This window comes from Chiloscyllium plagiosum, unplaced genomic scaffold, assembly GCF_037043375.1.
Source record: "Chiloscyllium plagiosum isolate Xiang-an unplaced genomic scaffold, Cpla_swu_hap1 HiC_scaffold_9, whole genome shotgun sequence".
In the NCBI taxonomy this organism is placed as follows: Eukaryota; Metazoa; Chordata; class Chondrichthyes; order Orectolobiformes; family Hemiscylliidae; genus Chiloscyllium; species Chiloscyllium plagiosum.
The window spans coordinates 28,334,820-28,348,183 of NW_028270147.1; the positions used below are offsets into that span (position 1 = coordinate 28,334,820).

Sequence of the window (13,364 nt, forward strand, 5' to 3'; positions counted from 1 at the left end):
ATGAAAGCAGGTGATGTGATGACAAGGCCTGGAGTGGGAGGTTTGGATAAAGAACGTGACAGGAGGAGCTCGCGCCCTAAAATTATTGAATCCTGAAGGCTCCAAAGCCCCCTGCAAGGTGTCACACTGTCTGTTTACTTTCTTCCTTCTCACTATCCGAGACGCCAGACACAACTTGCTGCAGCGATTTACCCGCACTTCACAAAATATAGTCTACTGTATTTGTTGTTAACAAGGTCGTCTCCTCTACATTGGGGAGATGAAATGCAGACTGGCTGACTGCTTTGTTGAACATTGCGAAAATGATCCCCGAATTTCTGGTTCCCTGACCAACAGCTCTGTCTCGGGCCTGCTGCAGAGCCCAGCGTTGTCTGTTTAAGGACTCTGCAGCCTTCAGGAGCGTGTGTCATGTTCAATAATTTTAGGACCTGCACACCACCATCCATGCTGTTTACCCACCCCCACACCTCAGGCATTGTTGTCACATCAGTTACTTTCATCATAGCCTATCCATTATCATTCACTAATGGGCCCCATCATGAGCTTTTCTTTCTCCCCTGCTCATCATTATCCATTGCTTTGTCTGCTTAACTGTTCTCTTTCTGGACTCCTGTCGTTTACTCCACTTGCTCCTCCTCCTCTCCCCAAATATGACTTGATTGTCACAGTTGTATATATTGATTAAGAAAAAGGATTTCTGGATCTTGCCGTCTTTTACTATGTGCTATTTTATGTTTGATTCCAAGGTATGAGAAGCTTCCATCAGACTATCGAACTCCTTTTATCTTGAACTTAGACAGCTGTGGACATCCAGCATCTATGTCAGGAGCTACGACAATGGCAACTACTCGCACAGCTTCCTCCACACTTGCCTCCTTGTCTCGTTACTTCTATCATCAGCGCTGGATATGGTCTGTGCAGCCAGGTTTGGGCCCATCAGTACCCATCACTTCTGCAGCACAGATACTTTCTATTCTCACTGAGTAAGGAATTATTATTAATGTTTTAGTCTGCAGAGAAAATATTTTAAGAAACAGCTTTGTTAAATCCATCCAGTTTATTCCATAAATCCATGATTTAATACTTGAAAAAATTTAATTTGCCATATTTAATTTGTACAGCTTTAATTAGTCATCTATCATGTCTCTCTATATCCTCTTAATCTGTCTTTGTTATTTCAAAAATTTGATGCATCTTGTTCTCTTTAATGTTTTCAAACTGAGATTTGCAGCAGTTTGAGTTCTGTACGGAAGTCTGGAGGTCCCTGTGAATTTCATAATGTTGATCTTTCTGAAAGTGAGAATGGAATTTGAAAAGATCAGTATTCAGTGTTGGTTTAGAGGAGCTACACTCTTAAGACAAAATGTGACTGTGCATTCATCATTAAAAATGTCATTTTTTTTCTCTTTGTTCGTTTGGGAGCTTTTTTATAGTATTAAAAATGTGCATTATTACTTAAAATATACAAGGTCAACAAGTCTGCATTTCATCTCCCCAATGTCGAGGAGACCACACTCTGAGCAATGAATATTATAGACTAGATTGAGCGAGTTTAGGCAAATTGTGGCAGGAAGATGTCTTTAGGGCCTTGGACAGTGAGGTGTTACACAATGTGATGTAGGATGGAATCTGGGACATAGTTACACTCAAAGAATCATACCTTGCAGAAAGTGTTAGATATTGCTTGACTAGTCTGTGAATCAATTTTTCCAATTTTGGCACAAGCCCCTAGATGAGGGTAGCAAGAACTCTGAAGAGTTAACAGAGCTACATTCAATGCTGTCTCCATTGATACCTAGGTCATGCCTGGCAGTCCATTCATTTCTTTGTTTAGATTTTGTAGTGGTGTGAAAGAACTCGGTGAAATGCTTGGATATTTCAGAATGCAGTGAAGAATCAAGTGGCATGATTCTGGAGTCACACGCATGCCAGACAAGTATATGGATTCATTAAAGTAATTTTTAAAAATTCAATTCTGGGACATGGAAGTCACTGGCTGGGACGGTATTTATTGCTCATCCCTAGTTGCTCTGAGAAGTTAGTGGTGAGCTGCCTCTTGAATCTTTGCAGTCCACATGTTGTAGGTAGACCCATAATGCTATGTGGGAAGTAATTCCAGGTTGTTGATCCAGTGACACTGAAAGAACGGTGATATATTTCCAAATCTGGAGTCCTTGATTGAGCTACAAATTCAGAATTGTGACATGCACAAATTGCTAAACAACCATCATTAGTTCTGATTGTACGTACTATGGTACAATTTTAAAATTGAGCATCTTTTTAATCCTTTTACTAGATATGGATTATAACAAACAGTAATGGTTGCAATTGTTGTCATTACGTAGATTTTATTGAATCCAGATTTTACTATTGGCTACATTGGAGTTTGAACTCACTTACTCATGAGCCTAGATTATTGGTCTAGTGCCATTGCTATTATGCCACTGCCTCCCCATAATTTTCTTTTCAATATAATGTTGGTTCACAACAAATGAAGTGTAAAGACTTACAAGGCCATAACTGCATTTTAACTGTCCATTTTCTCTATTTCAACGTTTAGGATTCGTTTGTCTGAAGGGTTCCGCTTTGCTGCCACTGGAGATGGCATTGTCACCATGGTGATTGAGTTACCTATGAAGGTAAGGATGGGGGTTGCTGAGAGTATACTTTATGAAAGTTCATGTTCTGGGTATCAAAACATTCTGATTGGAAATGACAAGTGCACACTGTTAAGGAATCAAACTTCCTATTAGACTCTGAATCTGTGGTCACTTCCATCTCTTCTTCCTCAGCTAAACCAACTCAATCGAGCCTATCAGACAAACCTGTAAACATTTAAGACACCAATACCAGAGAAGGAAATTGTTTTCCACATTAATCATTTACATTATATGCATTGTGGGCGGCACGGTGGCACAGTGGTTAGCACTGCTGCCTCACAGCGCCTGAGACCCGGATTCATTTCCTGCCTCAGGCGACTGACTGTGTGGAGTTTGCACATTCTCCCCGTGTCTGTGTGGGTTTCCTCCGGGTGCTCCGGTTTCCTCCCACAGTCCAAAGATGTGCAGGTCAGGTGAATTGGCCATGCTAAATTGCCCGTAGTGTTAGGTAAGGGGTAAATGTAGGGCTATGGGTGGGTTGCGCTTCGGCGGGTCGGTGTGGACTTGTTGGGCCGAAGGGCCTGTTTCCACACTGTAATGTAATGTAATGTAATCTAATTGTATATTGAAACTGTTAATCCAGTTGATTCTGTGTATTGGGAATTTATTGGAGTTGTTTATTAATGCAATTTGTTTGGATGCAGGGCAGTTCAAGATGTGATGCTGATAATGATGTGCTCCATACATGCCTAGTACAGTACATCATCTTTCCACCTCATACTACATCTACCAAAGACAGGTAAACATATGATATATGAAATTGCTGTTCAGAAGTTATCTGATATTATTATGTGTATGGATTATTCCTTTTTTAGTGTGAACTAAGGAGATTGCAAAATGGTGACATTAAATAATCATTGAGTAATTAGACTTTTTTTTTAGTCTAGAAATAACTTGCTTTATATAGTTGTTAATTCTAGATCTCTTAAGATGGGGTTAGTTATGTGCGATAAACAGAAGGATACTGGAATGAATTTCATTATGAATGTATGATCTTTATAGATCTTTAATGGTTTCCCTTGGCCAGCTGTTATCTAACTGACTGTGGGCGGCACGGTGGCACAGTGGGCGGCATGGTGGCACAGTGGTTAGCACTGCTGCCTCACAGCGCCAGAGACCTAGGTTCAATTCCCGTCTCAGGCGACTGACTGTGTGGAGTTTGCACATTCTCCCCGTGTCTGCGTGGGTTTCCTCTGGGTGCTCCGGTTTCCTCCCACAGTCCAAAAATGTGCAGTTTAGGTGAATTGGCCATGCTAAATTGCCCGTAGTGTTAGGGGCAGGGATAAATGTAGGGGAATGGGTCTGGATGGGTTGGGCTTTGGTGGGTCGGTGTGGACTTGTTGGGCCGAAGGGCCTGTTTCCACACTGTAAGTAATCTAATCTAATCTTTATTGGAAAATATTACTTGTTGTTGTCAAGCCAGTTATTTTGCAACTTCATTAAGTATGCTGTGCTGCTCAGTAGTTTTGGCAGGTAGCTGTTCTCTTGACCGAACAGCTCAAGAGATTGTCCAGTGTAGCATCAAGCCATATAGATCTGAAAGTCACAGTTTGATTTGCGGTCTTTGCTGCATTAGCTGTCTCTGCTGTTAGAATAATTGAGTTACTGCAATTATTCCCAAAACTTTTGGCTCGGAAGGTAGAAAATCATTATCATCGATAAACTCTCCTCAGAGGCATGCCTGATATCCAGGTAAGCAGTGGATTAGGCTGAGTTGTGATGACTCCATATTTGAATAACCTTCCAGTACTTCAGGTTTGGGCTCACGTGAAGACTGACCACTTTGAGCTAATAAATTAGATCTGCTGGTACCTCTAGAACTGGAGTACAGCAACTGTTTCTTCTTCTGAAAAGTGGAAAGGGTATTGACAACATAGTCATACAGAACCGAAAGAGGCCTTTGTCCCATCTTGTCTGTGCTTACCTATCTATGCTAATCCACTTTCCAATACAGCTTTGAATGCTTCAAGTGTTTATCTGCATGCCTTTTAAAGGTTATGAGGTTTCCCACTTCTACTACTCTCCCAGGCAGTGCATTCAAAATTTTCTTCATCCTCTAGATGACAAAAAAAGTCCTCAAATCACCTCTAAACCTCCTCCCTTTCACCTTAAAGTTATGCCTCCTTGTTATTGACCATTCAACTAATGGGAAAAGCTACTTTCCTTTCCACCTAGTCAGTGCCCCATATAATTCTCATAAGACCCGGCAGCATCAGCAGTGGCTGCATTGGCGAGGTGGACCCAAAGCAGACTCATGGAAGCAGTGGACTCGAGTTTGGGCAGGTGAAATACCTGGTGGCATCGGTCACGCCTGCATCGACAATGTCCAGTGTGGACTCATAGTGGCAAGGGCATTTCTGGAGGCGAGATGGTGCTGAAGAATGGTGAGTTTTGTTCCAGTGGCAAAGGTCGGCGAAGGGTGCTTGTGATTGACCACCAGGCCCATGGCGGAGCACTTAACAATAAGGACTGTGAAGTTGAACACCTTCTTTATTTTTTTTCATTTTTCTGTCTTTATATTCTATGTTTTGGTTTATTTTTCTGTGTTTTAAGGTGGTGCCAGAGAGTGGTGACACTATACAAGATTTCTCTCTATATCTTGTGACAAAGTACATGTGACAATAAATAAATCGATCAAATCAAAACTATACACTTCAATCATGTTCGCTCCCCGCCTCCTCCATTCTAAAGAAAAAAAACCCAAGCCTATCCAGCCTCTCTTCATAGCAAAACCCTCCATCCTGGTGAATCTGAACTCCATATGGAGCATGTAGGTGTGATATCACTTTACCATCATGTTGCTTTTACAATGGTTGCACTTTTTAATTGCTTTTTGGATTTTTTCAGCTATTGAATATGGTTTTTTACATATTTTCCAAGCTTGATCTGTTCAATACTTGCATGTAATATAGAGACAACTATTGATCTGCATGTAATTTTCTCTTAGCTTCTCCACAGATGACGATAATGACACTGAAGTTGAGGCAATTGAACTTGACACAGAATTGAATTTAGTGACTGAATGTTGGGTGGAGCCTCAGAGCGGTCATGTGGTTACCTCTGCTGACAGCCGAAAGTACTTGAATGGATTGTCCTATTTAGACATCCCAAAAGCAGTAAGTCATATGGGAAATTATTTCAACTCCATTAAGAGGCTTTCTGCACTCATAGAATTTGATGATTACAAAACAAAGAATGTCTCGACAATCAGTATGCACTAGGTAAAACCGGTTACTTGTTTGGGACACAGAGACCCGTGATGCACATTGATTTGGTTCATCTGTGATGCTGGGCAAATGAAATGTAACTCCTCAGTCAGCAGATTAGATTACTCTGCTTTTCGGTGTCAGTTTGCAAATTGCAACATACTGATTTTACGGTGTCCAGGGTTCAGCAGCCGTTCAATCCCTCAGTGCTGTGGATGCTATCTTGTGAGTAGTGTTTACTGTTATCACGCACAGCAATGAATGGTACATGCATCCACAAGTCAAATGGACCTTGGAATGCTGTGTGTATTGTCTGTTGTCTACAGATTGAATCTAAATGCAGAGCGAAAAAGACTTTGTTTTGAAGTTTGATGTGCATAGTCCTTCTCTTGATGAAGTTTTGGAAAAATTTGACTTTTTTAAATTGAAGTTTTAATTTTTTTTTAGCTACATCAACATTTTGCACAGTCATATCGTCCTTTGGAATTGCCAAACAAACCTTTCTCAAGACTACCAGGATTTTAAAGCCTGTAAAATTACACTTTAACATTGAGCCCTAAATCTTCTGCAAATTTAATCCATCAGTTTCTTTTTGAAGAGATTTTTCCATATTGATTGTGTTCTGCAAGGGAGGATGATGTGAAGTATTTTCATAAATACAACTTCTTTTCTTCCTAGATTTTTCCACAAGACTATGCATGTGTATCTTCCATGTTGACCTTTGAACATCTAAGTCAGCTCTGTCAGAATAAGGACTACATCTTGCCACTTTGGGGGTCAAGGAACACAGAAGGTAGGGAATTAAAAGATATAGGAGCTAGGACTAGAAGTTTAGAGCTTAAGAGGTGGATTAAAGTTTGGACAGTGTTGACGTGTTTTTATCAAGTAATGACTAACAATTGCTCTCTATAAATACTCGACCACCCACAACAAAAAAAACACTCTTCCATCCAGCTACCTTAATACTTACTAATTTGATTGATATTATTCCATACTGATGTTTCGTTGCTGCATGTTGATCCTTATATCCTGTGCAAGTTTAAAATCTTACAAAAGATGACTGCTAGAAAATCTAGGGTTATAAAGTTAGAACTGTAGTTGACTATTTACAGTATTGTAGAGCTCAATTCAAAAGTTCATATCTTTGTTAAGAAATTCTTCCATAGCCTTATCATTCTCTAAATCTACAATCTCCTCTAAACCTTTCAATCTAAGATATTTGTCTTTCTGACAATCTGTTTTCATACGTATACTTGATTATAATTAACCTATTAATGGCGGCTGTGACTTCAACTGCTTTGGCCCAAACTTAAATTCCATCTAGAAACATCTCTACCTCTCTTATCTTTTATTGCATCTGGCAATGTTTTATATTTTAAGGGCGCATTATAAGTGCAATTTATTATTACTCTATGCCATCAGTGTTATGACCAATTGACCATATTGACACAAGACTGAGAGAATACCTTTCAAATTTTTTAATATATCTAAACTTCTGGGATGTATGCAGAACTAGCTGGGAAGCATTTATCGCCAATCCTTAGTTTCCCTTGAGAAGGTGATGGTGAGCTGCATTTTTAAACACTGCAGCCCAGGTGCTCTGGGTTGACCCACAATTCCATTAGAGAGAGAATTCCAGGATTTTAGCCCAGTGACAGTAAAGGAACCGATGCATTTCCAAGTCAGGATGGTGAGTTGCTTCAAAGGGAACTTGCAGGTGGTGGTGTTATTGTTTGATATTTTTGTTCCATTCACACTCAGGCAGTGAAGAAATGGTGACGCTGAGTCAGGATGATGATTGACTTAGAGGTGAATTTGCAGGTGGTAGGTGTTCCCATGTATCTGCTTTCCTTGACCATCCAGATGAAAGTTGTCGTGGGTTTGATAGATACTTCTAAGGCTCTTTGGTGAATTTCTGCAGTGCATCTTGAAGATTGTACACACTGCTTCTACTGAGCATCGGTGGAGGGAATTGATGTTTTTGGATGTGTACCAATTGAATGGGGTGTTTTATCCTGGATGCTGTCTAGCTTCTTGAGTATTGCATGAATCCAGGCAACTGGGTAGTATTGCATCATCTCCTGACTTGTGCCTTTATAGATAGTGGACAGGCTTTGGGGCTCAGGAATGAGTTACTTGCTGTATTCCAAGCCTCTAACCTACTCATGTAGCTACTGTATTTATGTGGCGAATCCAGTTGAGTTTTTGGTTAATAGTAACACAAAGGATGTCAATTGTGAGGGATTCAGTGATAGTAACACTATTAAAAGTCAAGGGACACTGGTTAAATTGGAGATGGTCCATGCCTGGCATTTGTGTGGCACTTGTTACTCGCGACATTATAACATTTGAGCATGGACTACTTCAGTATCTGAGGAATTGCAAACAATGATGAACATTGTGCATTCATCAGCATCTATTCCCACTTCTGACCTTACTATGGAGGGGAGGTTATTGATGAAGCTGCTGAAGATGGTTGGGCTGAGAACACCTAACCTGACAAACTCCTGTGGAGATGTCCTGGAGGTCAGGTGACAACCATCTTCATTCGGGCTAGGTATGACTCCAGCCTTGGGAGCATTTGTACCTTGGGGATACTCATTGATTCCAGTTTTGCTAGGGCTTCTTGTTGCTCTCGAGTGTAGCCTTGATGTCTTGGGCTGTCACTGTCACCTCACCTCTGGAATTCTTTTGTTCATGTTTGAACCAAGGCTGTAATGAGGTCAGGAGCTTTGTGGCCCTAGCAGAATGCAAACTGGGTGTGACTGAGCAGGTGATTACTGAGTAGGTGCAGCTTGATAGCACTGTTGATAACACCTTCTATCTCTTTTCTGATGATTGAAACTAGATTGGAGCTGTAATTGGCTGGGTTAGATTTGTCTTGCTTTGTGTGTACAGAACATAGCTGGGAGAAAGTGAGGACTGCAGATGCTGGAGACCAGAGTTGAAAAATGTGGTGCTGGAAAAACACAGTAGGCCAGGCAGCATCCGAGGAGCAGGGGAATCGACGTTTCGGGCATAAGCCCTTCTTCAGGAATGAGGCTGATGTGGCAAGCGGGCTGCGATAAAGGGTAGGGGGGAGGGGCGCTGGGCATATGATAGTGGAAGGAGGTGAGGTGATAGGCCGGAGAGGGGTTGGTGGCGGAGAGGTCGGGAAGAAGATTGCAGGTCGAGAGGGTGGTGCTGAATCCGGGGGTTGGGACTGAGATAAGGTGGGGGGAGGGGAAATGAGGAAGCTGGAGAAATCTACATTCATCCCGTGTGGTTGGAGGGTTCCTAGGTGGAAGATGAGGCGCTCTTCCTCCAGGCGTCGTGTGGTCAGGGTCTGGCGATGGAGGAGGCCAAGGACCTGCATGTCCTTGGCAGAGTGGGAGGGGGAGTTAAAGTGTTCAGCCACGGGGCGGTTGGGTTGGTTGGTGTGGGTGTCCCAGAGGTGTTTCCTGAATCGTTCCGCAAGTCGGCGGCCTGTAGAGGAGACCACATCAGGTGCAACGGATACAGTAAATGATGTGTGTGGAGGTGCAGGTGAATTTGCGATGGATATGGAAGGATCCCTTGGGACCTTGGAGGGAGGTGAGGGGGGAGGTGTGGGCGCAAGTTTTGCACTTCTTGCAGTTGCAGGGAAAGGTGCCGGGAGTGTAGACCTGACGAGGGAGTCGTGGAGTGAGTGGTCTCTCCAGAACGCTGATGGGGTGGGGAGGGAAATATATCCCTGGTGGTGGGGTCTGTTTGGAGGTGGCATAAATGATGGAGAATGATATGATGTATCCGGAGGTTGGTAGGGTGGAAGGTGAGGACCAGTGGGGTTCTGTCCTAGTGGCGATTGGAGGGGCGGGGTTCAAGGGCGGAGGTGCGGGAAGTGGAAGAGATGCGGTGGAGAGAATCGTCGACCACGTCGGAGGGGAAATTGCGGTCTTTGAAGAAGGAGGCCATTTGGGTTGTTTGGTAGTGGAATTGGTCCTCCTGGGAGTAGATGCGGCGGAGGTGAAGGAATTGGGAATACGGGATGGCGTTTTTACAGGGGGCAGGTTGGGAGGAGGTGTAATCTAGGTAGCCGTGGGAGTTGGTCGGTTTGTAGTAAATGTCCGTGTTGAGTCGGTCGCCTGAGATAGAAATGGAGAGGTCTAGGAAGGGGAGGGAGGAGTCTGAGATGGTCCAGGTAAATGTGAGGTCGGGGTGGAAGGTGTTAGTAAAGTGGATGAACTGTTCACCGTCCTCGTGAGAGCATGAGGTAGCGCCAATACAATCATCAATGTAGCGGAGGAAAACGTGGGGGGTGGTGCCAGTGTAGCTGCGGAAGATGGACTTTTCCACATATCCGACGAAGAGGCGGGCATAGCTGGGGCCAATGGTTTGAAGGAAGTGGGAGGATTGGAAGGAGAAGTTGTTAAGAGTGAGGAACAGTTCAGTCAGTCGAAGGAGGGTGTCAGTGGAAGGTACTGGTTGCGTCGGCGGGAGAGGAAGAAGCGGAGGGCTTAGAGGCCTTCGTGATAGGGGATGGAAGTGTATAAGGATTGGATCGTGAAGATAAGGCTTTGGGGGCCGGGGAAGCGAAAATCATGGAGGAAGTGGAGGGCGTGGGTGGTGTCCCGAACGTAGGTGGGGAGTTCTTGGACTAAGGGGGACAGGACAGTGTCGAGGTATGCAGAGATGAGTCCGGTGGGGCAGAAGCAGGCTGAGACAGTGGGTTGGCCGGGGCAGTCAGGTTTGTGGATTTTGGCCAGGAGGTAGAAACGGGCGGTGTGGGGTTGTGGGACTATAAGGTTGGAGGCGGTGAATGGGAGATCTCCTGAGGTGATGAGGTTATGGATGGTCTGGGAGATGATGGTTTGGTGGTGGGAGGTAGGGTCATGGTCAAGGGGGCAGTAGGAGAGGTGTCCGTGAGTTGGCGTCTAGCTTCAGTGGTGTAAAGATCAGTGCGCCCAGCAGAACATAGCTGGGCAAATTTCCACATTGTTGGATAGAAGCCAGTGTTGTAACTATAATAGAAGTGCTTGGCTAGGGGAGGGGCAAGTTCTAGCGCACTAGTCTTTGGTACTATTGCTGGAATGTTATCAAGGCCCATAGCCTTTGCAATATCCAGTACCTCCAACCATTTTTTTGATATCATGTGGAGGGAATTGAATTGGCTGAAGATTCCTATCTGTAACTTGGGGGACTGCTGGAGGAGAATGAGGTGGATCATCCACTCAGTACGTCTGTCTGAAGATTGTTGTGAATGATTCAGCCTTTTCTTTTGCACTGATGTACTGAGTTCTTCCTTCATTGAGGATGGAGATATTTGTGGAGCCTCCACCTCCAGTGAGTTGTTTCATTATTCACCAACATTCACGACTGGATATGATAGGACTGCAGAGCTTCGATTTGATCCAATGGTGATGATTTCGCGAAGCTCAGACTATCTCTTGCAGCTTATGCAATATAGCATGTATGCAGTCCTGTTTGGCAACTTCACCTCATTTTTAGGTGGCAGCTGAACTACCCTCTCCACTGAACCCAATGTTGATCCCCAGCTTGATGATAATGGTTGAGAGGAGGATATTCCAGGCTATATTGTACTGGAGTACAATTCTGCTGCTGTTGGTGGCCCATAATTCCTCATGGATGCCCTGTTTAGAATTGCTAGATCTGTTCAAAGTCTGTCCCATTTAGCATAATGATAGTGTCACACAACACTATGGAGAGTATTCTCAATGTGAAGATGGGACTTTGTCTCCTCAAGGACTTTGTGGTGGTCACTCTTAACGATATTGTTATGGACAGATGCATCTGCAACCAGCAGATTGGTCGGCATGAGGTCAAGTATGGTTTTCCTTGTTGGTTCCCTCACCATCTAACTTCCTTCTATTGCCTGAGTCCTGAGCCCCTGCCTGACACCTGAGCAACCATCCCTCCTCCTCCAGCTTGTTGCTGCCTGTGCTTTACCCACCAACGTAGGAATCACTACTCTTCAGGCTCCATCTCTTTGCTGCGGTGTCTACCTCTCTGTTGCCAAGTCCCAGGCTGAGCCCATACTTGCTCTATCACCAGGAGTCTCTAGCTCCGCTGCTACCTCGAGGATGCCAGGATTCTCCAGGCCATGCTATGCCGGTGCAGCCACCGCCTTGCCAATGCCAAGAGTCCCTGCTGTGGGCCTACTGCAACCAGGAGTCCGTGGCTCCGCTGCCAGGCTGCATCTTCTCCGGTTACTGTAGGAGTTTTGCTGCTGTTACTGCCGGCCCCAAACAAGGACATCCTTGCAACCGTTACCACAATCTCCAATTGCACAGATGTGCCATATGCACCGTCTCCGACCGTCGGGTGGCTGTTGCCACTCTGCACATGACCCATGCCGATACAACTGACTAACTCGCTAAAGAAAGCACAAACAAAAGAAAAAGAGCAGACGTAAAAAGTAAAAATGAAAGAAAACACTTGGAAGCTCATGAACCCTGGGAATGAGCCTGCATGCAGCCCTGGTGCTCTGCCACCATCTTCGAACTGGGAACTTGAGGCCATTTCAAAGGGCTGTGGGTCTGGAATCATATATTGGCCAGACCAGGTGAGGATGGCAGGTTTCCTTCCCTGAAGGACATTAGTGAGTCAGGTGGGTTTTTCTAACCATCAGCAATGGTTTCATGGTCATCAGTATTCTCTTAATTCCAGATCTTTAGAATTGAATTCAAATTCTCACATGTACTTTGGAATTTGAACATTTGCTTTGTTTCTGAATTAGTAGTCAATAAAATATTTTTCTCCAACACAAGTAGCATTGTATTTTCAGTTTCTTTTGTAACTGTAAATGAGTGTTGTTGGTGAACAAAGTATTTTCCCAGTAGTTGTTATCAGCAGCCCAGGGTCAGCTGTAGTTTCAAAATCTCTGGCCAACAATGAACTGGAAAGAGTGTAATCTATCGTGAGAAAAGGGTTAATGATACTGTGCTGATGTCTGTTAATGATATACTATTATTGATGTGACTCATCTGATTGTAGTTTTGAACAGTAGCCTTTACTTTTTTTAGTAAAGATATTTATGTTGATTTTAAAGTATCTCTGACTTACTAAGCTGTCGCAGTAGTTATTTTTGGGGGATAGTTAAATAGAGACTTTATTACAGATTCCAGTGATGAGTATGAAAAGCAACAGAGGAAGATGACGGAGTATGCATCTTCCTTTTTGATTGTGTTTCTGTACTAGCTGGTCATTTGCTGGTATGGAATGGCACCTAATTTAAATACAAATATATAAGTACAGGTAGCATGATGGCTTAGTGGTTAGCACAGCAGCCTCTCAGCGCCACGGACCTGGGTTCGATTCCAGCCTCGGGTGACTGTCTGTGTGGGTTTCCTCTGGGTGTTCGGTTTCCTCCCACAATCCAAAGATACGCAGGTCAGGTGGATTGGCCATCCTAAATTGTTTGGTGCATTAGTCAGAGAGAAATGGCACTGGTAGGTTACTCTTCTGAGAGTTAGTGTGGACTTGTTGGGCCAAATGGCCTGTATCCACACTGTAGGGAATC

General features: G+C 43.8%; 1 protein-coding gene across 1 annotated transcript in view; it reads left to right on the top strand.

Annotated features, from left to right (window-relative positions):
* The window catches only part of szt2 (SZT2 subunit of KICSTOR complex), a 260,612-nt gene that overhangs the window by 34,395 nt on the left and 212,853 nt on the right, over positions 1-13,364 (top strand). Inside the window, 5 exon segments of the mRNA XM_087990508.1 lie at positions 747-983; positions 2,561-2,639; positions 3,305-3,399; positions 5,608-5,776; positions 6,545-6,659. Of these exon segments, the coding sequence (XP_087846634.1) occupies positions 747-983; positions 2,561-2,639; positions 3,305-3,399; positions 5,608-5,776; positions 6,545-6,659 (695 nt within the window).